Raw genomic sequence first — 26993 nt, forward strand, 5'->3', positions numbered from 1 at the left:
CGCCGGAAGCAGGTGAAGAGGGGGGTGGGGAGAGGGGGAACGGGGTGGGAGCCGGGACGAGTTGACAGAGGGAGGTGGGCGGGGGACCGGGACCGGGACCGGGAAGGGGGACGCCACCCTGACTGATCCCCCGAGGACAGCGCAATCGGCCCCCTCCGCAAGCACCGTGTCAACACCAGGGATTGACATTGACCCCCTGGTCACTGTCACAGCCTGGAGTGGACTGTTACCATGCTCCACTTCCTAACTGCTGGCGCACACACACACACACAAAACACAGAAACAAAAAAAACTTCGGGATGCTGGAAATCAGAAACAAAAAAAACCCTGAAATTGCTGGAAAAATCTCAGCATATGTGGAGAGAAAAACAGAGTTAATGTTTCTGGTGCAGCAATTTCTGATTTTGCTTCTGGAGTAGGCTATAGCTACCTTACCCTGAACTGCACTTAATTATTTTCAGTGCCAACTACCAACTCCATCTGTCTCCCTTGCTGCTCACAGCCCAAGACTCAGGTGATCTGCGTGCAGTCTTGGTGTCACGCTCGATCCCGAAATGAACTTCCGATCTCATCGTGCCATCACTAATATAGCCCATTTCCACCATTGACCTTGCTGAATCTCTGTGTTAGAATGCCGTCTGGGATAAAATCTGTAACAAACAAACAGGATTGCTCGACAAGTTCAGCAGGTCTGGCAGCACCTATGAATAGAAATCAGAGTTAATGTTACGGCACCAGTGACCCTTCCTCAGAACTTTGTTTCTGATTTTCAGCATCCGCAGTTCTTTCTGTGATAAAATCTATATGAAAAAGTTTCATCAGATTATGAATACGAGTAGAAGTAGGCCATTCATCCCATCTAGTCTGTTGTGCTATTCAGTGAGACAATATATATCTAATCCTTAACTCCACTTTTCTGCCTTATCTTCTTGATTCAAATACTGATTAAATGTCTCAGCCTTGAATATACTTAAGAATCTAGCCTCATTGTGGCAGCCCTTTATACCAAAGAAAGCCACAGATTCAATGCCTCTGAGAGAAGAAATTCCCCCTTAGGTTTATTAAATATGCTACCCCTTACTTTAAGATTGGGAGTCAGCTCAATTTGCTGGACAGCTGGTTTGCAATACAATCGTCTCTCACTTATGGTCCTCTTGGTCTATATCAACTTCGCTGTGAGATTATGCCCTCTGGTCCTAGACTCTCCCACAAGGGGAAATTTTCCATAACACATAATGTATCTGTGCTGCATCCGTTAATTGGCCAACATCCTTGTGAGATGCTGCCTTCCTATGCCAACTGGAAAACTAAAAGACTTATTACTGAATTGAATTGGTAGATGCATGTTTGTTGGCCAAACAGCCCCCCTCATCCCTTCCATATTCAAGGTGTTTACATCTGGTAAAGAGAAATGTTCCAGAAAAATAACAAGAAAACAGCCTTTTTTAAAGTCTGTACGATTTTGTCCTAGGTTTATATGCAGCAGTGTCATGGAAATTTAATTGCTGTATACTCTAGACCAATACTGGATGGCTGGAAACCTTGTTCAAGGAAATCGTGCTAGGCAATTTGTTGCTGGCACCCTCATTAATGGCTTTGTCATTAATAGGCTGGATTATTCTTAAGTATTTCTGGCCGGTCTCTCTCAGTCCAAGCTGTGTAAGCTTGAGGTCACCCAAAAGTCTTCCTTTATCTTAATTCACACCAATTCCTGTTCCTTTACTACCCCTGTGATGCTGACTCATACTGGCTCCTGGTCAAACAATATACTGACTATAAAATTCTCATCCTTGTTTTCAAATTTCTTTGTGGACCTGCCCTTTTCTATGTTTGTAATCTCCAATCCAATAACTCGCTGAGATACCTGTGGTTCTCTTATTCTGGTTTCTGGTGCATTTCCAATTACGATTGCGCTACAATACGTGAGTTTTGCCAGAAATTTCTATTTTTGTTTCAGATCTCCAGTGCCTGCTATTCTTTGTTTTATTCCTCTTTTAAGATGCTCTTAAAACCTGAATCTCTGACTAAGTATATGATCACCTGACATCATCTCTCCTTTTGTGGTGTGGTTTACTTTGCTTTATAACATGCATGCCAAGTGCCTTGGGGCATTTTGTTAAATTGAAGGTTTCATATAAATTTATTCCTGAATACTGCAATAAGCTAGAGCAGAATACACAGGATATGTGATAACCATAATATGCTGGTGTTAATTCCCGGTAAAAGCCTCCACCCCTCTTTTCTCATCGAAATCTACAAATGGAACAATCTATTTCCTTCTTATACACTTGTTTATCTTCCTCTGAAATGCATCAATACTATTCGCTTCAACCACACCTTGTGGTGGCAAATTCCACACTTTTGGTATTTTTCTGGGTAAATAAGTTATTTCTGAATTCCCACTTGGGCTTCTTCATGACTGTCAGCTGTGGCTAGTTGGTAGCAATCTCACCTCTGAATCATGAGGGTCTGGTTTCAAGTCTCATTCCACGACTTGAATATCAAAATAAGGGCTGACATTCCAGTGAGTACTGCGAGAGGTGATGTTTTTCAGCTAATGATGGGGAGGTGCTGGTGCTGGACTAGAATGCACAAAGTTAAAAATCACATCATCCCAGTTTATAGTCCAACAGGTTTACTTGAGCATACAAGCTTTCGGAGAACTGCTCATCCGTCAGCTGGGGCAGGATCATAGGACACAATTTATAGTAAAAGGTCAAAGTGTCATACAGCTGATGTGATGCATTGAACAAACCTATATTGCTGTTCGGCCTTTAATCACTTAGAATGGATTGCAGGTTTCAATTTATTAATATGTAAATCCCAGAACTTAAGATTTTATAAAAGAAGATAACATCTCAGTTCAGATGATGCATTAAAGGTGTGAGGTTAGAATCTGTCTGTATTCCAACCTTGAGTCAGACCAGTTCTTTTTCCAAAGTGGGAATTTATAAATATCACATGGACTGACTGCCCTCAAAGTGTGTGCTTTTTGAACAAAATAGAATATATCTGCAAATGCAAATTCACCCATAGACTTATATGTGTGCGTACGTGCGTATGAGAGTGAGAGTGTGTGTGTTTGTATGTGCACGGGAGTGTGATGGAGTATATGCCTGTGAGAGGGTGTGGTTGTGTGTGTCTGAGAGAGCATGTGTATGAGAGAGGGTCTGTGTGAGAGTGATTGTGTGCATGTGTGTATATAGTGTAGTGGGGTCACCTTTAGTGTGACATGAACACAAGATGCCGGTTGGAGCCATCCTCATGGGTACCAAACTCAGCTATCAGCCTTTGCTCAGCGAAACTGTGTCGTTGCGTATCATGAAGTCTGCCTTGGAGAACAGTCACCTGAAGATCCGAGGCCTAATGTCACTGGCGTGGTACATTAACAAGACCAAGCAGACACTACGACAATGGATGACTGGACACCATGCAACAATCGCCAGACAGAGATATTCACTCCTATTCGGGGAACACTTCAGCAGTCAAGGACATTTGGCATCGGATCTTTGGGTGATCTTCCTCCAAGGCAGATGTCAGGATAGGCAACAAAACAGGGTTGCCGAGCAGAGGCTGATAGCCAAGCTCGGTAAGCATGAGGATGGCCTTATCTGGGATCTTGGGTTCATGTCATACGATAGGTGCTCCACTACACTATACACACACTCTTACACACGTTTACACTCTCGCAGACCCTCTCTCATACACACGCTCTCTCTGAGATACACATACACACACACCACCCCCCACACTCATGTGCACACCCTCTCACAGGCATACACTCCATCACACTCCCGTGCACATACAAACATATAAGTCTATGGGGTGAATTTGCATTTGCAGATTTGTATTTGCAGATGCATTCTATTCTGTTCAAAAAGCACACACTCTGTAGGGAGTCAGTCCATGTGATATTTTATAAATTCGCACTTTGGAAATTGAACCGATCAGACTCAAGGTTGGAATACAGACAGACTCTAACTTTACACTTTTAATGCATTGTCTGAGCTCAGATCACACTTTGTTTATAAAACCTTAAATTATTTCAGGAATGTGACTTGAAAAAAATTCTGAAGTTTACATATTAATGAATTGAAACCTGCAACCCATTCTAAGTGATTAAAGACTTAACAGCAATATAGATTTGTTCAGTACATTGCATCAATTGTATGACACTTTGATCTTTTACTATAAATTCTGTGTCCTATGATCCTGCCCCACTAACTGCCTAACAAAGGAGCAGCGCTCTGAAAGCTTTTACTTCCAAATAAACCTGTTGGATTATAATCTGGTGTTGTGTGATTTTTAACACTTTAAGACAAAACAGAGACTCTACTTGCCTGCTTGGTTGAATATTTTTAAAACATCCTATGGCACTGTTTCAAAGATGATGTGTGGAATTATCACTAATGTCCTGGCTAATGTTTATTTCTCAAACAATTTAAAACAGATTATATGATAATTACCACATTGCTGTTTGTGGAAGCTTGCTATGTACGGATTGGCTGTCATGTTCTTTTGCTTTAACAACATCGACTGCACTTCAAAATGTGCTGAATTGGCTGTAGAGTGCTTTGTGTTATCTGGTGGTCATAAGAAGTACAGTATAAATGTCTTTTGTTTTGGATTTCTTGATGACAATTTATATTAATGGCCATGAATTATGCTCTTCTCTACAAGATGAAACATTCTCTTTTGTAATGAAAATTGTAAATCTTAATTTTAAAGATCAATATTGGAGGGGTTAATTGCCTTCACTTGAGAGAATAGACTCAGCCTATTAATCGTTTTTGCATATATCCACACATAGGAGAAAGTGAGGTCTGCAGATGCTGGAGATCAGAGCTGGAAATGTGTTGCTGGAAAAGCGCAGCAGGTCAGGCAGCATCCAGGGAACAGGAGAATCGACGTTTCGGGCATAAGCCCTTCTTCAGGAATCCTGAAGAAGGGCTTATGCCCGAAACGTCGATTCTCCTGTTCCCTGGATGCTGCCTGACCTGCTGCGCTTTTCCAGCAACACATTTCCAGCTCTATATCCACACATACCTGACATTGATTTGTGTTAAGTTTCATTCACCAATTATCTGTCAGTTCTGCAAATTTGTTAGTATCCCTCTTTAAATTGTATTGGTTCAGTGTTGGCTTTACCCTTGCCCATAGCCTGTCCTTGCTACCACCTGCAAATGTAGTAGTTGTCAGTTCGATTTACTAGCCCTAATCATGAATCTAAATTGCAAACAGCAGTTTTCCTATTTTGAACACTATTTCCCCTCCTTCTGCCATTCTGAATATCTACCCTTCGCTCACACTTTCTCTTCCTGTTTTGAAGAAAACTCACAATGCGTTGTGATACTGTCCTTAACTAAATGCAGGACACACTGGAAGCAGACCAGTGTGCATTACTGTTCTGCTCGATAAGCTCATTGCCTGTTTCTGTCTTGGCAACTTTCACTGCCTGCTCAGTTCTGATTGGATAATATGATTAATGAATATTAATAAATATTGACCAGTTTGCTTGAATACAAGTGTTTTTTTGCTTCTAGTAAAGGAAACTAAATAATTTTGTAGTATTTATTTATTTTGGTAAAGACCAAAAATGTATTCTCTTCTCTCCCTGCAAGAATGTTGATCTATAAGCCATAAATAACCATCAGGAATATGTATGTAGAAACTCACAATTCTCATCTGACTGCCATAAAAATAACACCTACCAACTAATATGAATAATTAATAATTCGGGATGAAATAAGTTACTGTTTTTTCACTGGTTATGCAAACTGAGCAAAAATAACCATTTTTATGTCATCTGTTTTATGTGTTTAACCCCAAGAAGTCTCAACTGTAACTGAAAAGCGTAAGATGGAGAAGTACGAGAAAGTCATTACAATAGGAAGGGGTGCAAGTGCAGAGGTCCTATTAATGAATAATTTAGAAACAAAAAAGTTGTATGCTGTCAAGAGAATAAAGATTGATCCTTCACTTAAGACTAGAACAAAAGAAGCTGTAATGCAGGAAGCAACTATTTTGACCAGACTCAAGCACCCTCACATTGTCACATGTCATGAATACTTCATCGACCAAGAAGAGTATGTCTTCATTGTACAAGATTACTGCGATGGTGGCACTTTGGATGATGTAATCCAATCTCAAAAAAAGAATGAGTACTTTGCTGAGAAAGATATTATGCGGTGGTTTGTTCAGTTAGTTATGGCTATTCAATACATTCACTCCCTGAAGATTCTTCATCGAGATATTAAAACATCCAATGTCTTCCTTACAAAGAAAGGGACAGTTAAACTCGGGGATTTTGGGATTTCGAAAGTGATGACACATACTTTGGATATGGCAAATACCTGTGTTGGCACACCGTGCTATTTGAGCCCTGAGCTCTGTCAAGATATTCCCTACAGCTCCAAGTCTGATATCTGGGCACTTGGTTGTCTTTTATTTGAACTTTGTGCTTTGGAACCTGCCTTTCATGCAAAGAACCTCTTAAGTTTGTTTTATAAAATTGTGAAGGGAGAATATGCCTGTGTACCGAACAACTACTCAGCAAACATGCATGTTTTGATCAAAAGCATTCTCAATAAGCATCCTGAAGAGAGGCCTAGTACCAGCACAATCCTCAAAATACCTTACGTCCAAGAACACCTCAAGTTCTTCATTAGAGATCAGGAATCTCAGCTTACAAAATATCATTCTGTGAAACATTTACATTTAGCGAAGAAGGAAGGTGATGAGATCACTGATGACTTCCATGGATCTCTAAGTCTCTCTGAAGAGGGCATGTGTGCTAGGAACAGTAAAGCAGTCTCAACTTCACATTGCCTTAGTGATAAAAAGGTAGAAGAGGTGGATTTGGAGGTGTGTGAAAATGTGGGGCCCAGTGATGAAGAAGATAAATGTAATTATTCTGACGATTTTGATCAGGATAGTTTGTCCTCAACGGAAGAAATATCAGTACCACCTTCAAGTGTTGCAACCTCCGAAGAAACTGAAGGTAGTTTGGTATTTAGAATCTTTTTGAAAGTTCTTTTAAAAAGTCCTCAATGTAACCGAATGCATAGTGCGGTTATCTGGTATTTGTAACATATTATCTGTATGCCAAAGCAAATATTCCCAGTACTTTTTAATATTGATCCAATATATTTCTGAGTAATGTTCTTGATTTATCAGCTTAGATGATTGTCACCAAAACAATAATTAGTAAACTTGAGAAACCTTTCTTTCACTATGGTGTTATGTTAATAAAAGACGTATAGCACTTTTTCAGTTAGAAGTGACCAATATTGTTTCTGTCACAATGCAACTTTGAAAGCATAAACAACAAGTCACTACTTTATATTTTCTTAATATGTCCACTAAAATTGACCATTTCACACAACTGTGCTTTACTGAAACCCTGGTGACAATGTAGTTGAAGCCTTGCATTTTGTAACACCTAATGTTAAAATCTCGAGTCTGCACATCTGTAATTTAGTTTACTGTCATTTGGTGTTCTGGCCAATATTTATCCTTTAAGCAACAGTACCAAATATGGATTGTAAGTTTGCTCACTGAACTGGTAGCTTTGTTCTCAGATACTTCATCACCATGCCCGGTAACATCATCAGAGAGCCTCCGGTGAAGTGCTGGTGTTCTGTTCTGTTTTCTATTTATGTGTCTTGGTCTGTTAAGGTGGGTGATATCATTTCTGGTTCTTTTTCTCAGAGATTGGTAAATGGGCTCCAAATCGATGTGTTTATTGATGGAGTTCCAGTTTGAATGCCAGGCCTCTAGGAATTCCCATGCATGTCTCTGTTTAGCCTGTACTAGGATGAATGTGTTGTCCCAGGCAAAGTGGTGTCCTCCTTCATCTGTGTGTAAGGATACTAGTGATAGCTGGTGATGTCTTTTGCTGGCTAGTTTCTGCCTGTCTGTCTGATGTAGTGTTTGTTGCAGCCTTGCAGGGTATTTTGTATATGACATTCACTGTGCTGGTTGTTGTACATGGTCCTTTAGGTTCATCAGTAGCTGTTTCAGTGTGTTGGTAGATTTGTGGGCTATCATGATGCCAAGAGGTCGGAATAGTCTGGGAGTAATCACCACGATGTCTTTGATGTATGGTAGTGTGGCTAGAGTCTCTGGGAGTGTTGAGTCTTCTTGTTTGGGTTTGTTGTTTAAGAATTGGTGGACTGTGTTTATCGGGTACCTGTTGCCCTTGTGCTGTATAGGTATTTTTCTTCAGCTGCTCTTAGTTCCTGGGTGCTGCAGTGTGTTGTGGCCCATTTAAATATTGTCGTGATGCAGCTTCATTTGTGGGTGTTGGGATGACTGTTCTTGTAGTTGAGTATCCGGTCTGTATGTGTTGTTTTCCTGTTGACTCTGATCTGCAGTTCTACATTGACTGTTTGTTCCACTGTAACATCTAGGAAGGGAGTCTTGTTCTTCTCTTTCTCTTTGGTGAAATTTATGCCAGTAAGGATGTTGTTAATGTTATTGTGGGTTTCCTCTAATTTGTTCTGTTTCGTTATGACAAAGGTGTCATCCACATAGCGGACACATAGTTTAAGTTGGATCATGGGGAGAGCTGTTTGTTCTAGTCTCTGCATCACTGCTTCTGCTAAGAATCCTGAAATTGGTGATCTCATGGGTGTCCCATTGATTTGTTTGTAGGTCTTGTCGTTGAAGGTGAAGTGGGTCGTAAGGCACAGGTCTGCTAGCTTGAATATGCTGTTTGATTAGATTACTTACAGTGTGGAAACAGGCCCTTCGAAGTGCAACGCACCCAGACCCATTCCCCTACATTTTACCCCTTCACCTGACACTATGGGCAATTTAGCATGGCCAATTCACCTAACCTGCGCATTTTTTTTGGACTGTGGGAGAAACCGGAGCACCTGGAGGAAGCCCACGCAGGCACGGGGAGAATGTGCAAACTCCACACAGTCAGTCGCCTGAGGTGGGAATTGAACCCTGGTCTCTGGCGCTGTGAGGCAACAGTGCTAACCACTGTGCCACGTGGGAGGAAACCGGAGCACCTGGAAGAAGCCCACGCAGGCACGGGGAGAATATGCAAACTCCACACAGTCAGTTGCCTGAGGCGGGAATTGAACCCTGGTCTCTGGCGCTGTGAGGCAACAGTGCTAACCACTGTGCCACCCACCATGGAGTTGGTGCTGTCTAGTGTTTGCATACTTTGTTCATCCAATAGTGCGGTCAGTGTTTCTTTGGCCAGGCTGATGTTAATTGATGTGAATAGGGCTGTTACGTTGAAGGAGACCATGACTTCGTCCTCTTCTGTCCTGGTGTCTTTGATGCTGTTCAGGAATTCTTGGGTCTTGCAAGGATTGCAACAAGCACTACATCGGATAGACAAGCAGAAAATTAGCCAACAGGATACATGAGCACCAACTAGCCACCAAAAGACATGACCAGCTATCACTAGTATCCTTACACACAGATGAAAAATGACACCACTTCAACAGGGACAACACATTCTTCCTAGGACAGGAAGACAGAGACACAGACGTGAATTCCTAGTGGCTTGGCATTCACACCCGGAACTCCATCGCGAAACACATCGATTTGGACCCCATTTACCAACCTCTGAAAAAAAGAACCGAAATGATATCACCCACCTTAACAGACCAAGACACACAAATAGAAAGCAGGACAGAACACCAGCACTTCAACGGAGGCTCACTGATGATGTCACCTAGCATGGTGATGAAACGTCTGAGAACAAACCTACCAGATCAGTGAGGAAGCTTACAACTGAACCTCAAACCTTCTCAAAAATCACAAACAACTATGGATGTAATACACTCAAACTAGCTCAAAGATGGGAAACCAACACCATCCGACTGAGTGCCACCCGCCAACAACTATATTTCCTACATGAATGCCTCAGGAAACAGGTATTACCACTATTTGTCAAATGCAAACGACTTCTCAACACTCCACAAGCCAGAAGAATAGCTGAACAGAACGGCTGCAGAATGTTGCGAGAAATGATTAATGATGACCACAACCGACTCCACAAATACGAACGGGAAATTCCGCATCAAGAAACTTGGTACACAAACGTGACTGACCAGGAATGAACAAACACATTAGAATGAGCCATCAGTATCAAACAACAGCAAACCAGGACAAGGAAAAAACTAGCCCTACAAGAAAAACTGGACAAGCTCGCATGAAAGAACAACATAGACAATTCAGAAGGTAGGATTAAGAACTTGTCCGACTGACTACTAACAGAGATGAGAAAAGCCATCCTAGTAAGAGGGATGATCTACAATTTTAGAGACATGGACAAACAGGACTTCCTAGCAGCATTGGAATCAACCCTGAAAGACAACGGACTCACGGAAGAAACCCAGCAGACGATCAGACAAATGATAGCACCAACAGTAAGCAGCAAGAAAGATGGGAACACCCTTAACACACAGGAAAGGAAAACTCCAGAAGGACAGAAAAGACAGAAATATTGTAATCCCTGCGGCAGACAAAGGGTGCATGACCATCATCAGAACACTACATTGAAAAGGCAAACCCACTACTCATCGATGCCGACACCTACCAACAGGTGGCGATGGACCCGACTCCACAGCTAGAAAACCATATTACAGCATTACTGAAGAAATTCCTCAGGTCAGGCAACATTAACAAGACAGATCGCCAAAGAATGAAACCTGTTGGATCCAACACACCCCATTTCTACGGATTACCTAAAGTACACAAACCAGGGCTCCTCCCCTCCCCCCGAGAACCCATAATCTCGCTTCCTGGCACACTGACATACAGACTAGCAAACAAACTTCACTGTAAACTGAATTATCTTGTAGAAAACTCATGACACTTCATCCATTCTACCCAAGAATAACTGAACAGCATCAAAGACACCAAGACAGAAGAGGACAAAGTCATGGTCTCATTTGATGTAACAGCCCTATTCACATCAATTAACATCAGCCTGGCCAATGAAACACTGACCTCACCACTAGATGAACCAAGGATGCAAACATTAGACAGCACCAACTCCATCGGCAAGGACAGCATCCTCGAGCTAGCAGACCTGTGCTTTACTACCCACTTTATCTTCAACGACATGACCTACAAACAAATCAACGGGATCACCATTATCAGGATTCTTAGCAGAAGCAGAGATGCAGAGACTTGAACAAACAGCCCTCCCTACGATCCAACCTAAACTTTGTATCTGCTATGTGGATGGCACCTTTGTTATAATGAAATGGAACAAATTAGAGGAAACCTACAATATCATTAACAACATCCTTACTGGCATAAATTTCACCAAAGAGAAAGAGAACAACAAGATTCCCCTTCCTAGATGTCACAGTGGAACCAACAGTCAATGCAGAACTGCAGATCAGAGTCAACAGGAAAACAACACATACAGACCGGATACTCAACTACAGGAACAGTCATCCCAACACCCACAAATGAATCTGCATCACGACAGTATTTAAATGGGCCACAACACACTGCAGCACCCAGGACCCCATTTACCAACCTCTGAGAAAAAGAACCAAAATGATATCACCCACCTTTACAGACCAAGACGCACAAATAGAAAGCAGGACAGAACACTAGCGCTTCAACGGAGGCTCACTGATGATGTTACCTAGCATGGTGATGAAAAATCTGAGAACAAACCTACTAGATCAGTGAGCAAACTTACAACCTGAACCTCAACCAGAACTACAAATCTTCGCAAAAATTGCAAAACACCAAATAAATGTAAATCATTGGCTCATCTCATTGCTATTTGTCGAATATTGTTAAAAACAAGATGGCTGATGCTTTCATCTATGTGACAATTGGATACTCTGTATGAAGAGCATTGAGACATTTATGGAATTTAAGGTTATTATACCTTTCCCAAATTAGAGATCTGCTGTCCTGTAGTTGAAGTCTTAACCATAAGATGGTTTTCTGGTTGGTTGAACTGTTGGTGCTGGGCATAAAAAGTATGATATCACACAGAGCCATTTCAGAGCATTCGGCTTTTAGTGTACAATACTTGTATCCTGCCTCACCACAAATTTCCGTTATATGTTTCATTACAACTAATGTCACTCCTTCTCATTCTTGGTTTCACTTGATGTCATGAATTGAACAGACAATAGTAATGGTTAGTCTGAGGCTTACCACTTGTGATATCAATGGAACAGTCTATTGGGAGAAAGAGGAGCTTTTAAAGAAAAAAAAGCAATACAACCTGAAAAAATATACTTGATGATTCCTTGTGATGTGTTAAAGTTTGTGATTTTTCAACAATATTTTGGGTGGCACAGTGGCTAGCGCTGCTGCCTCTCAGCGCCAGGGATCCGGGTTCAAATCCTGCCTCAGGCGACTGTCTGTGTGGAGTTTGCACATTCTCCCCATGTCTGCATGGGTTTCCTCCGGGTGCTCTGGTTTCCCCCTCCCACAGTCCAAAGATGTGCACGTCAGGTGAATTGGCCATGCTAAATTGCCCATAGTGTGAGGTGCATTAGTCAGAGGGAGATGATCCTGGGTGGGTAACTTCTTGGAGGGTCGGTTTGGACTTGTTGGGCTGAAGGGTCTGTTTACACACTGTAGGGAATCTAATCTAATTATTTATAGGTGAAGTTTAATTTGTGATGCTGCTCTTTAGGACACTACATATATACATAGGGACAGAATGGTCCTGATACATGGTCCTACATTCCCTACAAAGAGGATAAGCATGTATGGTACTTTTTAATCAAAAATATCAAAAACAATTGCAATATAAATCTCTTACTTGCTGTTTTTTTTTCTTAATCCGGGATGCCCCAGCTCTTAATAAAAACCAAAAAAAAACTGTGGATGCTGTAACTCAGAAACAAAAACAGAAATTGCTAAGAAAGCTCAGCAGGCCTGGCAGTATCTCTGAAGAGAAATCAATGTTTTGGGTCGAGTGACCCTTCCTCAGAACTGTGTCCGAAATATTAACTATGATTTATTTCACAGATGCTGCCTGACCTGCTGAGCTTTTCCAGCAATTTCAGTTTTTCTTTGCCCCAGGTCTTGTTGCCTGTCACTTATATTTGTCTATTTTTAACATTAGATTACTGGAGGAGACAGGATTGATGATATGAGCATTGTGTAATATTGAAAAATGCCACATCCCAGCAATACACAAACATTATAATATTTTACATGTCAGAAAAAAAAGTTTAACATGCATGTATTAAGAATTACTTTTTATTATTGAGAGATTTAAAGTAAGATTTGTGAATAGAGCAGATGGTTGGAAAGTGGTGGTGTTACTGGACTAGAATCTAAGGAAAGATGTAGTTGCTCAGAGCAAGTGCAGCAGAGGTCCACCAGACTAATTCATGTGTTGATAGGACTATCCTATGAGGAAGGATAGAGGAGACTGGACTAGTATTCTCATAATTTGTATCAGTGAGAGGTGATTTCATTGAAACCTACAAAGTTCTTACATGGTTAGCAGCATAGGTGCAGAAATTAGTTTAGGCCAGGAGACACAAAATTAGAATAGCCAGACAGGACTGGGAGGAGGAGAAAGTTCTTCACTCAGAGGATCATGATTCTCAAGAATTCTTTGCCTTGGAGGGCTCAGGAATTAAGTTTCTTCAAGACAAAAATCAGTAGTTTTCTAGGTATTAATGATATGGAATAGTACAGAAAAATGTTATTGAGATAAATGATTTAAATAGCCGAGTCAGCTCATAAAGCCAAATGCCCTACTCTTGCTCCTAAGTTCTTATGTACTCCAGAGACCCAGGTTAATATTCTGCAGTCACAGGTTCATATCACGACATGACAGCTAATAGGATTAAAATTCAATTAATAAATCTAAAATTAAAATCTATTGGGGAGCCATCAAACCATAGTCATCGTTGTAAATGTCCTTTAGAGGACGATATGCCATCCTTACCTGCTCTGGCCTACATGTGACTAAGACCACAGAAATATGGTTGACTCTTAACTACCCAGCACCCCACTCCATTCAAGGATGATTAGGATTGAGTAACAAAAGTTATCCCTATGTTCCATGAAGAACTCCACGAAAATGAGGTGATGCACTTATTTGAATAACTCTTTATTAATACGATTTAGATATGTAGCACTGGACTTGCCTAATTATCTCAGGAAATTCTGTAAGCTCATTATCTAAGTTAAATAGTAGAAAACTTACTAGCCCTCTTTACAGGTAATCTGTATGGTGTTAGATGATTAAACTCCAAAAGTATACTTAAAATTCAGAAAATACTACAAATGCTAGAAATCTGAAACAAAAAGAAAAAGTGCTGAAGAAACTCAGCAGTTCTGGCAGCATTGTCGAGAGAGATACAGAGTTAACATTTCAAATCCAATGTGGCTTCTTCAGAATGGAAGAAGGAGGTTTTGAAGAAGATACATAATGGACACAAAACAGTAACTCAGCGTAGCTCTCCACAGATGTTTCCAGACCTCCTGACATTTGCAGTGCAAATTTGGATTTATAAGTCTTGGCAGCAATTCCTACCTGAATTATTTGGGCCTATGTGGGATTTGTTTCTGTGGAGAAAAATGTACTCCATATTGCAAAGGCAGACTACTTAACATGGGATTCTTAGGTTTGTTATACAAACCTTCTAGGATGCATGATTTATTCTCTTTCCCTTTCCCCTTCCTCTCCACCAAAAATGTTTTAACAACATATCAATAAAAGAGAGAAAAGCTAAACTGAAATAGTTAATGTGAGGAAATCTAAATGTGTAATATTTATGGGGATGTGTGGTTGTCAGGAGTGGAAGAGAGGGTGGTGTAAAGGGTTGGGGAATTGTGGTTATCAGGAGTGGCAGAGGGAATGGTGTAAAGGGTTGGGGAATTGTGGTTGTCAGGAGTGGCAGAGGGAATGGTGTAAAGGGTTGGGGATGTGTGGTTTGGCATGGGGTGATGATCTTAATCACTACTCAGGAGCTGGACAATGTTTTTAATTGTTTAATTTTCTTGGGTACCTATTATTAGAAGTAGAACCCCTCTAAATTCTCTGATGTTAAGAGAGTTTTTGAAAGGGTTCTAGGCGTAGGGATTTTCCCATCCGAATTTTCAATTTGGTGGACCATTCCTGTGGAATTTATTCTATATGGATTTTATAGGTTCCCAACTATCAACTCCAGTCTCCTATGCTCCAACGCCTACCTGACACTTTGAACATGTGGGTCACACTATTTCGTAAAACTAGAGTCAAGTATGACTAAAACTACTTTGCATTGTACAATAGAAGAGGTGATTTGGGTTTTCAAAAACTGTATGAATGAGTTGTCATTGTGTTTGTATCTTTTCTAAATTTTGTTTATGTTTATGACTGGTAGCCACTGATGAGGTGGACTGCGTAGAGTACCCTGATGATTTTGAGGAGTGGGAGGATGATGTTGCTGAGATAGTATGTAATGCTCGCTGTGCTATGGAAGTTGAAGCAAATAATGAAGCATTTCGAGAAGAAAGACACTGTCAAGAAGAAGCTGCTGTCAATCTGTCCACTACCATTAAGACTCTGCGCGAGAAGTGTTTAGGTAGGAAAACACAACATACCAAATAGCATAATGTTTGTTATATTACTGTTTTATATGAATATATTAGAATACTGACTAACCTAAAGAAAAGCTTAAGTTTATGCAGTGGAAATTCCAGTATAATTTCCGATTTTATTTAATGGATTAATTGGTTGAAAAGCAGAATGAATACTTAGGAACACCATTCAGTCAATGTTAATATTCAAAGTTTGAGAGCTTATTTAAGGTATTGTTAATTATTTCTCATTTGAGACGCTCCTTATCATGTACTGGTCAGTTGAGAGCATATGCTTTACTAGCCTATTGCTGTAGGTTCCTAACAATTGGAAATGAGCAACAGAAGATGCCTGACTCTCCAATTCACCTTCATAACTTATGCTTGGTACTTCAATGTGATTACACAATGGAGTTGAGTTTGCAGTATAAATAGTCATGGATGAAAAGCTGCATCATGATATGGTATTTTGATGGTCCAACTCACCATGAATTCAAATCAATTTAAACCAACTCAGAATGGCCAGCCACATATGCCATAGGAGTGTGTCATAACAGGTTGAATTAATATAAACCAATTTAAAGCTAATGTGTTTGTAATTTGGTGGTGGCATCCACGTATCACACTTGCCATAGAGACGTGTCAGAACATGGCTGAGCAGGTTCTTTTTTCTTTAAATCAATTTAACCTTATTTGTTTCCTCTGTATAAACTACTGCACCATAGCAAGAAAAAATACCCAGATTCTCTGATCAAGTTATACTAGCTACTAAGTCTAAAATTAGTCTCAGCAGCTGGGAAGAGTAAAAAATGCTATTTACTACCCTGTGAACCAGAGGGAAATCTATGAGTTTATGGAATTTAGGTGAGGACAGGATGCAATATAAGATGGGCACTTGGTTGAAGCACCATTATGATCTTAGATACACAATTTTACAAAAACCAATATAATACAGAAAGTTTTTAAAAAATTGTTTAATGTCATAGAGTCATAGAGCCATAGAGATGTATAGCACGGAAACAGACCCTTCAGTCCAACTCATTCATGCTGACCAGATATCCTAACCTAACCTATTCCCATTTGCCAGCACTTCGCCCATATCCCTCTAAACCCTTCCTATTCATATACTGCAATTATACCGGCCTCCACCACTCCCTCTGGCAGCTCATTTCATACACGTACCACCCTCTGCATGAAACAGTTGCCCCTTAGGTCCCTTTTATATCTCTCACCCTGAACCTGTGCCCTCTCGTTCTGGACTCCCCCACCCCAGGGAAAAGACCTTGTCTAATTTATCCTATCCATGCCCCTCATGATTTTATAAACCTCCATCAAGTCACCCCTGAGCCTCTGACGTTCCAAGGAAAACAGCCCAGCCTATTCAACCTCTCCCTATTGCTCAAATCCTCCAAACCTGGCAACATCCTTGTACACCTTTTCTGAACCCTTTCAAGTTTCACAACATCCTTCTGATAGGAAGGAGACCAGAATTGCATGCAAATATTCCAACAGTGCCCTAACCAATGTCCCATACAGCCGCAACATGACCTCCCAACCCCTATACTCAATGCTCTGACCAATAAAGGAAAGCATACTAAACACCTTCTTCACTATCCTAACCACTTGCAACTCTACTTTCAAGGAACTACAAACTTGCACTCCAAGGTCTCTTTGTTCAGCAACACTCTCTATGACCTTACCATTAAGTGTATCAGTCCTGCTCTGATTTGCTTTTCCAAAATGCAACACCTCGCATTTATCTAAATTAAACTTCATCTGCCACTCCTCAGCCCATTGGCCCATCTGACCAAGATCCCGTTGTAATCTGAGGTAACTTTCTTCGCTGTCCACTACACCTCCATTTCTGGTGTCTTTTGCAAACTTACTAACTAAATCTCTTATGTTCACATCCAAATCATTTATATAAATAATGAAAAGTAGTGGACCCAGCACCAATCCTTGTGACATGCCACTGGTCACAGGCCTCCAGTCTGAAAAGCAACCCTTCACCACCACCCTCTGTCTTCTACCGTTGAGCCAGTTCTGTGTCCAAATTGCTAGTTCTCCCTGTATTCCATGAGATCTAACCTTTAGAACTTAAGTGTTTCTCTGTGATTAATCTTTGGAATGGAATGAATTTTCTAAGGCATAATGGAAATTTTTTAGACTTTTTAAGTTAGAACCACAATGTACTAGTCTGAATCAAAGATAATTTTGCTGTGTAAGGTTCTGTTGTTATATTGGGCCAAATCTTCATATTGTGCCTGTATCCAAGGTGGTGAAGGCTATTTGTGAAAGATTACAAAATTTCCTGCACCATTCTCATGAAAGTTGTTTTAACTGTGGTGCACAATACCTACTGCACTTCTATGTAGAAGATCAAAAAGTTAATTAATTATGGAAGATGTTTCATGTAGGAAAGAGAGAAACATCTATTTGAAAAGCTTAAAAGGCATAGATATCTATAATTTTTCACAAAGCAAACTATTTCAAAGTAAGTTACAAGATGCAATAGCTTGTAAAGAAATATGTCAGAAATGACTAAAGGTTAGGTCAAGGAGATCAAATCTGAAGATTGTGTAAGTCATAGCAAGATGAAAAGATTTAGGATGAGAATTCCAGAGTGCTCTAGTATTAAGATTCTGTCACTAATTATTAAAATGGTGGGCAGAGGGAGGGAAGAAAGAAGTCAGGATAGGAAATGTATAATATATAAAATTTGGAATAATATACCACTTATTTGCATGTGAGGTTAGAGACTTGATGGACTATGTGCAAACTGGGTGACCTTTTTAAAAAAATGTGATCAAATTCAAATGCTTTTGTTACACTGCTTTCAAATGATGATTCTTCCCACTTCTCCATGGTACCAATCATAATACTCTTTGAGAGTGATGGAAAAAGCTTTCAGTTGGGTATTTCTCAATTTTTGTTTTCATTTCTTCTGTTAGCTGTCTAATTCTTTTCTTTAAAATGTTTGCTTTGAGTAGACCTTGAAATTGTTAGTGCTGGCAACATTTCCCCAAAGTTGCATTTATCAAAAGACTTGCACCTAAACATTGTATATTAGATGATCTGATATAAGAAGCTATTGTTAAATTTTATTCTATAATGATTTTTGATCAAGCAAAGCTATTATTCTTATGTACTTATAAACTTATTGGTCAAAATGTTAACTCTTTGATCCATGCTTGGCTGATTGTATTGTCCAAAAATGTATCTAATTTCATCATCTTTCTTTATCCCAATGCTGTGTGAGTACCATCTTTTACAGCCATCTGAGCCCACCTAACACGTTTTGCCTTTTCAGGTATCTGTGTTGAACTTTAAAATAGGTCCACTGTTTTATTGGGGAAAAGGTATTTGAGACTGAGCCTTTTGAAGGCTGTTCATTTTAACCTTTCTGTGTGCTATATGTTCTGTGTTAGTTCTGTTCTACGTTAAGTACAGAAGCCATGACCCATTTTTGTTTCAGGGTAACAAACTGTTGAGTGTTTATTGTTAGAGATTCCATCTGCATTAAGTTTGGGCAGAGGAGAGAAACAATTTCAGCATGATAATCCCATTAGGGAAGGAATCTTTATATTCTGATGGGAAAAGAGGCAGTGGTTAATCTATTGGGCTCCACGATCAATGAAGCTTGCCCAGAGGATTTCCCAAAATGCTGCAGGCAGTGCCACCTACTGTGTTCTTTAAAAGGCACCAAGGAAAATTGTGCCAGTGGAAAGGTGGTTTGAGCTAAAGTAAGGATCTTAAAAATATTCCAGATGTTTACTAAGAAAAACTAACTGCTTCTGGAGGGAGTAAATTATTTTCTCCTAAATGAGTGCAGAGGAAAGTAAAAGCAAAATTTTGGGTGGGGGGGTTTGCCAGGCCTTCTCTTCACCATTCTGACTGATGTTTTGGAAGATGCTCATGAAGTACCCCTCCAATCATGATGCTCTGATTGTACTCATGCAATTGACTCTGTTCCCTGACTTTGAGTTGTCATCCTGGTCTTTGATCACGGACAGAAGGGCTTTAGTTCAGCCACACTTGAATTGATGAAGTGGGATTCAGCTGTTTCAGGGCTAATACATTTAAGATGTAATAGAAATCTTGAGATTGTTCTCAAATTGATAGCTGATCCATTTACATTTATCTTTAACAGCAATCAGACTAGTTTCAAACCAGATTATTTACAACTTTCTTTACAGATGATATTGGTCAGACCATTTTCCATGAAGTAGCTTCTCAATTTCTGAAGGGTCTGACACCTGAAGATCTCAAACCACAGTTCGAACATCGTTTGGAATCAGATCATTTAGAGACTTGCTACATTATCTTCAACATGGATCAAGAAAGTGCTTGAGTCAATGTGTAACTGAAAATATGAACTAAGTCATAAATTTTCGTTTGTTTTCCAAAAAAAATCACTATTTGAATTGTTTCTGCCAGTACAGATGTTTGATGAACACCTCTCTGTATATTACTATTGTTAAGTTTCTGACTCTCTGTCGCAATCTTTTGTCCATATGCAGTACTAACTAACAGGAACAGTATCTTTCCTTATCTTTTGAGCAGTGATGTTGTGGCTTGCCCATCCTTTTGTAATTATTTTGATACATTTGACAAAAATATTGTAAAAGTGTTCCAAAAGTAAGAGACACATTACATTTTAATTTTTTTGTTGTTGTATTTCTCTTGGATTTTGTTTGGAATTGTTTTCCTTCTCTTCTAAGTACATGTTGCTCCTAACTGTTGACATCTACCTTAACGTATCATGCAAAGAGACTGACATGGTAGGAAATCCATAGATGGTTCAACAGTATAATTTTTCCTTTGTTGTTTGAAAAAGCTACACACTATTGGCTTACTCTGCAAATGACACTGGACTTATTTGAAGACTAAAGTATTGCAATGAAAATAATTTAATGTTCTGGGCGGACACTTTAAAAATAGAATGAAGGCTTTCTTCCTTCCAATGTATTTTATGAAGGCAAATTTAGATGACATTTTTTTATCATATACTCTTAACTTTATAACAAAAAAACTTCTGATATGTCTATAACCTTTACTGTGGGCAGGGACTCAGTATCCCTTCCCTGCTGGGCTATTCTCTACGAATTCCAGTTTTGAAAAGTCTGGTGGCTGCTTTGGAGCCAAGCAATCCTGACAAATGATAATACAGCTTTGGAAACTTAGGTTTCCTGTGAATTGCTACAATTGGGGAAAGGGCAGAAATGCACTTTGGAGTGTCTTATTGGCCCATTTGAAGTTAGTACTATTAGATTAGTAATATTATTTGTGCAGACATTTTTAAAAAGTCAAATGACCGTATACCAAGAGTATTTTAAAAATCTTTCAGTACTTTAAATAAAAAGGTAAAATACTTTGAACAGAAAGTACTTTCCCCCACTTCCCTTGTTTTTTATTTTTCCTTTATTGTATAATGAGTCGTGTAGTATATTCCTGCATTATCCCTGACCTCTTGTACCTGGGTGCAAATTCGCCACAGACCTTTGACACAAAAGTCTTCTGACACTTTATATATCCCACAATAAAGTAGTTTGAGAAAGCAATATTTTAATATTTCAGGATGGTTTCCATAATGTACGTTAGCCCTTGTTTGAGAAATCTTAATTAGAAATGCTGCAGGCACCTGCAGAAAACTCAAGAAATAGATGACAATATCTTTTGATTATCTTTGCAGCTGGGATTTAACAGAAATATTGGTAAATTTGTATGGATAAGGCATGTTTGAATTAAGAATTAAGACTACATAGAACATATTCCTGTGCTGTACTGTTCTGTGCTCTATGTTCTAAAAGTTAGATGCAAATTAAAAAAGAAAATATAACATTCCAAGAAAAATGGCTTTATGTTCGTAGATTTAGTTTAGTTCACTTTTTGCCTGACTTTTAGCAGATAATGAAGTAACCATTAAAAAAAAATCTTTTGGCGTGATTGTCTCCATTTGCTTTATGTAATCATATGTTGACATAATAGGAATGATCTCATTTTGTAAATTATAAATGTTCTTTTTGAACATATAGTTACACATAGACCAGAATTTGCTGGAAAATAACAGTAAGCATGTTGAAAGTTTTCATTGTTATTAGCACATAAAAGAAATCCATAAATTTATGATGAGTAAGGTATACACTGTGAAGTGCACTTCTGCACAAACCTCTTCATTTGAATTGAGAAGTAAATGCTGTATTCCCACTGTAAAATAAATTAAGTTTGGCATCAAAATTTGGGGCTACTAATTAGCAGCATAAGACCCTGTATATTTATGTTGTCAAAATGATTTTCCACTTTGAAATTAGTTAAATATTTCACAATATCACATAAATCAGGACACTACATCAAGCAGTGTAATCAATTTAGCAAATTACTTTATTGAGAATTCTGGTTGGGAGTAATGCTGATGGTAAATTTATTTCAGCTTGCTAGGATTTAGTGGTACCCATCTGCTCTGCAAAATATGTGGGTCCACCAAATTGTAAGCAACTGATTATCATCATTCTGATACCATGAGTAATGTCATATTCTGTATTGCTATAAAATATGTAGATTATACTTTTGCACTTAAGCAACAGATGTGCTCATGTTTCTGAATTTCATAAATTAAAATAGAATATTAATCAGCACTCTGGGCTGGAGGTTTTTGTTTTACATTCCGCAGGCGTATAAACATATGAACATACATATTTTCCTGCATACAATTCGGTGATCAACATCGTTTCAATAATCAAATGTCCAAACTGCCACTTTTGACATTTGGTAATCTTTTTAATCCCTAACTTTCATTGCTTGAGGAAATAGATTGTTCATCCAGTTGCTCAGCAATATCCCAGAGGGCCTGCTGACCTCTTCACACTATTATCAACTTTCATTTCCAGAACTTGACAAATAATTAATTGAAACTGAAGAGTGGTGAAAAAAAAACTGGTTGTACTCACCCGCAAAATGCAATACTCCAGCAAATTCTGGGCTTTAGAAACTGCAGAAATTAATCTCCTTTTTTGGAAGAATATTTGAAGGCTGAATTAATGTGAAGATTTAGCTAGTTGCTTAAACTTAATCACAAATAATGTCTGTTATATCTGTAATAGCGTTTGATATTTTTACATAGTTAAATTATTTTAGAACATTTTGTTTTAGAGCCAAGTTGAAAATATGGAAGTTATGTAATTTAATAATTTTACTATATAGCCAAAGTTGACTGGCAAAAACATTTTAAACATTCTCTTTTCACCAGATACATAGAGATTGTATGGTTTTCTTTCAATGAAATCTTTGATAGCCTCAGGTAATTTTGACACTGTAAGTTCGATCAATTGAGCTTCATACGAAGTACCGATTATCCTGTTGTTGAACAGAATATGAATGCATCTGTTGTCCTGTATAGTGAAGTTTATGTAATAGATTTGATCAAGTCAGAAAATGTATATATTGTAGAAGATCAAATTCAACAAATACTGAAAATATTGTACTGTTTTTGGCTGCAGTAATTATAATAAACATTTTAAACTCGAAGAGAGAAACATATATCTTGCAATTCTAAGTTTTATTTTATAATTCTGAAAAAATTATTGGTAAGACTGATTAAAAGACTGTTGTCTCAATAACATGAATTGATAGGTTTTGGAGCTTCTCTAGCTGTTCTTTAAAATGAGCCAGCAGAAGAGCATATCCCTTGTTGATATGATATTCGGAAAAGGAGTGAGGTATTATGGTGAGATGGATTTTGAGCCCTACAGTTCAGTTTTAAGGACGAATATTATAATTTAAGTGCGGTAGAACTATTTAATTAATATTTGCTGACTAAATTATTGGATATAGTTGCTACTAAGCATGTTTGGCTAACTGGGATCCAGAAGTGACTATATTTCTAATTAGTAAATATAAAAAAAAGGCAATAATGTTATTGGACATATAATCTCAATACTCATAATTCACAATGCATAATATGTTGCTAAAACACTATGATAAAATGCACAAAAGTACAAATGTTTTTTGATCACTAAAATACTTGCTCTAACTGAGTAATGCTTAAGTCAAAATGCATGTATGAAGTTCATTTAGCTTTAATGTAAATGTCCGAAATTCATTTGTCTACCAAAATAGATGCATATGGCTAAAACAATGTCATTGTATCTCCTTGTGGCAAGCCAGTAATTTTAATTGTTAATTCTGCTCTAAGTATAAAATACTTCAGTAAATACAATATACGCTGCCATATTGAATCAAAAAGTCATCAATGCAATCCATTAAAGTTAAAATGATATTTGTAAAATAGTATTCTAAATTGTTGAGCAAATATTATCTAATTTCCTTTGGCAATGGATTGAACAGTTTGCAATTAAAATTGCTTCAATGCCATTTGCTGCATAATCCTATTTTAAAATGATAATATTTTCTAATATTTCTAAAATTTCAAAAATTTATGAAAACAGGAAGCTCCATGATTTACAATTCTGACCACTGGGATCTTTGCAGATTGTAAACTTCCTTAATTATTCCATTATTTCAGATCACTTGGTGCACTTAGCGTATTGGTATACCTAACATCTAAGACCAAAATGTTATCCAGTAAGGTCACTGAAAGAGTTGCAAAGTGCCTTGAAAATCTTTTTGGTTATTGCGTGCTTACCATCCATCAATTCCATCCTTCTCCCTGGCAACTGCCTGGGCTTGAACCAGATTATTTGTATCCTTGGTGTCCTAATTAATCCTGAGATGAGCTTCGAACCATATATCTCTTCTATCATTAAGATTGCTGTACTGCTGCTGAAACTGTCATTTGTGCCTTTGTTACTTTCAGATTTATTTATTCCAATGCATTCTTGGAAAACCTCTTGCATTCAATCTCAGACAAAACCTAGTGCTCATGACCAAACAAGCAGCAAATACCATTCACCTGTCACTCCTGTGTTTATTGGCCTACACTGGAACTCATCTGATAACACTTATAAAAGTATTCTGAACTTCATTTTAACATCCATTTATGGCATGGTGGCTCTCTGTTTCTGTAATCTCTTCTATCCTCACAAGCAATGACACAGTTGATGTGGTATATTTGGACTTTCAGAAAGTGTTTGACAATGTCCCACATAAGAGATTATCATGCCTGATTGAAGTGTATGGAATTGTGGGAAGTGTATTGAGATGGTTAGAAAACTGATTGGCAGAGAGGAAACAGAGTAGAAATTAATGGGTCTAGTAGAATGCCACAAGGATCAGTGCTGGGACCCTCAGCTACTCACAATATATGTTAATGATTTGGATGAGGTAACAAAATGTAACATTTCAAAGTTTGCAGATGATACCAAGTCGGGTGGGAGGGTGAACTGTGACGAGGATGCAGAGATCCTTTGGCATGATCTGGACAGGTCGGGTGAATGGACACATCAATGGCAGATGCAGTATAATTTGGATAGATGTGAGGTTATTCACTTTGGAAGCAAAAAACAAGAAGGCAGATTACTACATGAATAGGCTGTAAATTGGGAGAGGGGAGTGTGCACCAGTTGCTGAAGGTATGCATGCAGGTGCAGCAGGCAGTAAGGCAAATGGTATGTGGGCCTTCACTGCGACAGGTTTCAAGTACAGGAGCAGGGATGTATTGTAGGAGAAAGTGAGGACTGCAGATGCTGGAGATCAGAGTCAAAAGTGTGGTGCTGGAAAATCACATCAGGTCAGGCAGCATCCACGGAGCAGGAGAATCGACATTTCGGGCATAAGCCCTTCTTCAGGTTTTGTTGCAATTATGCAGGGCCTTGTGAGGTAACGCCTTGAATATTGTGAGAAGTTTTGGTCTCCTTTTCTGAGGAAGAATGCTCTTGCTCTTGAGGAGTTTAGTGACAGTTTACCAGGCTGATTCTGGGGATGGCAGGACTGACGTATGAAGAGAGAATCACTAGGATTGTTTTCACTGGAGTTCAGACGAATGAGAGGGGGATGTCATACAGACTTTTAAAATTCTAACAGGACTAGAGAGGGTAGATGCTGGGAGGATGTTCCAATAGTATGTGTGTCCAGAACTAGGGTCACAGTCTGAGTATTTGGGATTGACCATTTGGGACAGAGATGAGATATTTCTTCACCCAAAGAATGGTGAGCCTGTGGAATTCATTACCACAGGAAATAGTTGATGCTAAAACATCAAATGTATTCAAGAGACAGCTAGATATAGCACTTGGCATGAATTGTGTCAAAGACTATGGGGAGAAAGCAGGATTAGGCTATTGAGTTGGATGATCAGCTTTGATCATGATGAATATTGGAGCAGGCTCAAAGGGCCAAATGGCCTTCTCTTACTCCTATGTTATGTTTCTATGTTACTTATGTACGTATGCCTCTGAGATATCTGTGCGCTTTAATTGCACCCTTTTAAGCATCAGGATTTTGCTGCTTAATCATTAGTGACCGCACATTCAGCTGCCCTGACTGTAAAGACTATAGTAAAAACAAGGACTGCAAAGACCATAGGACCATATAGGAGCAGAATTAGGCCATTTGGCCCATCAAGTCTGCTCCTCCACTCAATTATGGCTGATATTTTCTCAATCTCATTCTCCTGCCTTCTTCCCATATCCTTGATCTCTCGACTAGTCAGAGACTCTCTAACTTCCCATATCCTTGATCTATCGCTGTCTTAAATTCACTCAATGACTTGGCCTCTACAGCCTTCTGGGGCAATGAGTTTCACAGATTCTGACTGAAGAGATTCCTTCTCATCTCGGTTCAAAAAGATCCTCCCTTCACTCTGAGGCTCTGCCATCATTTCTCCTGTTATGGAAACATCTTCTCCAAATTGACTCTATCCAGGCTTCTTAGTAGTCCGTAAGTTTCATGAGATTCTCCCCCTCATCCTCCTAAATTGCATTGATTACAGACCCATAATCCTCAACTGCATCTGATATGACAAGTCCTTAATCCCCAGGATCATTTTTGTAAACCTCCTCTGAACGTCTTCTAATACTAACTCACCTCCCTTAGAAACTCAGGAATTCCAGTCCTAAACACCTCTGACTCTCTAACTTCCCCCCCTTAAGATATTTTTATCTAAGCTTTTGTTCATCTGGCCTAATATTGCCACATGTATTATTCTCTTTCAGAGAAATATTTTGGAACATTTTGTTATGTTAAAGCTGTATATAAATAAAAAATGTTCTTGTTTCTAAAATAAAGAACTAAGGGTGCTGGAAATCTGAAAAAAAACACAAAGTGCTGGAGAAACTCAGCAGGTCTGAGAGCATCTGAGAGAGAAGAGTGTTAGCATTCTGAGTCCAGTGACGAAGGGTCAGACCTGCTATGTTTCTCCAGCTCTCACTGTTATTGTTTCAGACATTGTGCACTCATTCTCCAGGGCCATCCAGTTGGGTGTCTCAGTGGTTAGCACTGCTGCCTCACAGCGCCAGGGACCCAGATTCAATTCTCACCTTGGGCAACTGTCTGTGTGAAGTTTG

The 26993-nt window shown here is 39.0% G+C and overlaps 1 protein-coding gene across 1 annotated transcript; it reads left to right on the forward strand.

The window, feature by feature from the left end:
- nek12 (NIMA-related kinase 12) lies at positions 1-21047 on the forward strand. The gene is made up of 4 exons (XM_043704697.1): positions 1-12; positions 5831-7000; positions 15339-15539; positions 19731-21047. Exons 2-4 carry the CDS (start codon positions 5860-5862, stop codon positions 19883-19885), a joined length of 1497 nt encoding a protein of 498 aa, XP_043560632.1. The 5' UTR covers positions 1-12; positions 5831-5859; the 3' UTR covers positions 19886-21047.
- Positions 21048-26993: the final 5946 nt, after the last annotated feature.

The sequence above is a fragment of the Chiloscyllium plagiosum genome, chromosome 15 (genome assembly GCF_004010195.1).
Source record: "Chiloscyllium plagiosum isolate BGI_BamShark_2017 chromosome 15, ASM401019v2, whole genome shotgun sequence".
Lineage (NCBI taxonomy): Eukaryota > Metazoa > Chordata > Chondrichthyes > Orectolobiformes > Hemiscylliidae > Chiloscyllium > Chiloscyllium plagiosum.

What these genes read in the sequence shown, in the direction of transcription:
- nek12 (XM_043704697.1), top strand. Translation starts at nt 5,860, where the DNA reads ATGGAGAAGTACGAGAAAGTCATTACAATAGGAAGGGGTGCAAGTGCA. An exon ending in AACCTCCGAAGAAACTGAAG is followed by an intron (nt 7,001 to 15,338) that starts GTAGTTTGGTAT and finishes TATGACTGGTAG; the next exon opens with CCACTGATGAGGTGGACTGC. An exon ending in TCTGCGCGAGAAGTGTTTAG is followed by an intron (nt 15,540 to 19,730) that starts GTAGGAAAACAC and finishes CTTTCTTTACAG; the next exon opens with ATGATATTGGTCAGACCATT.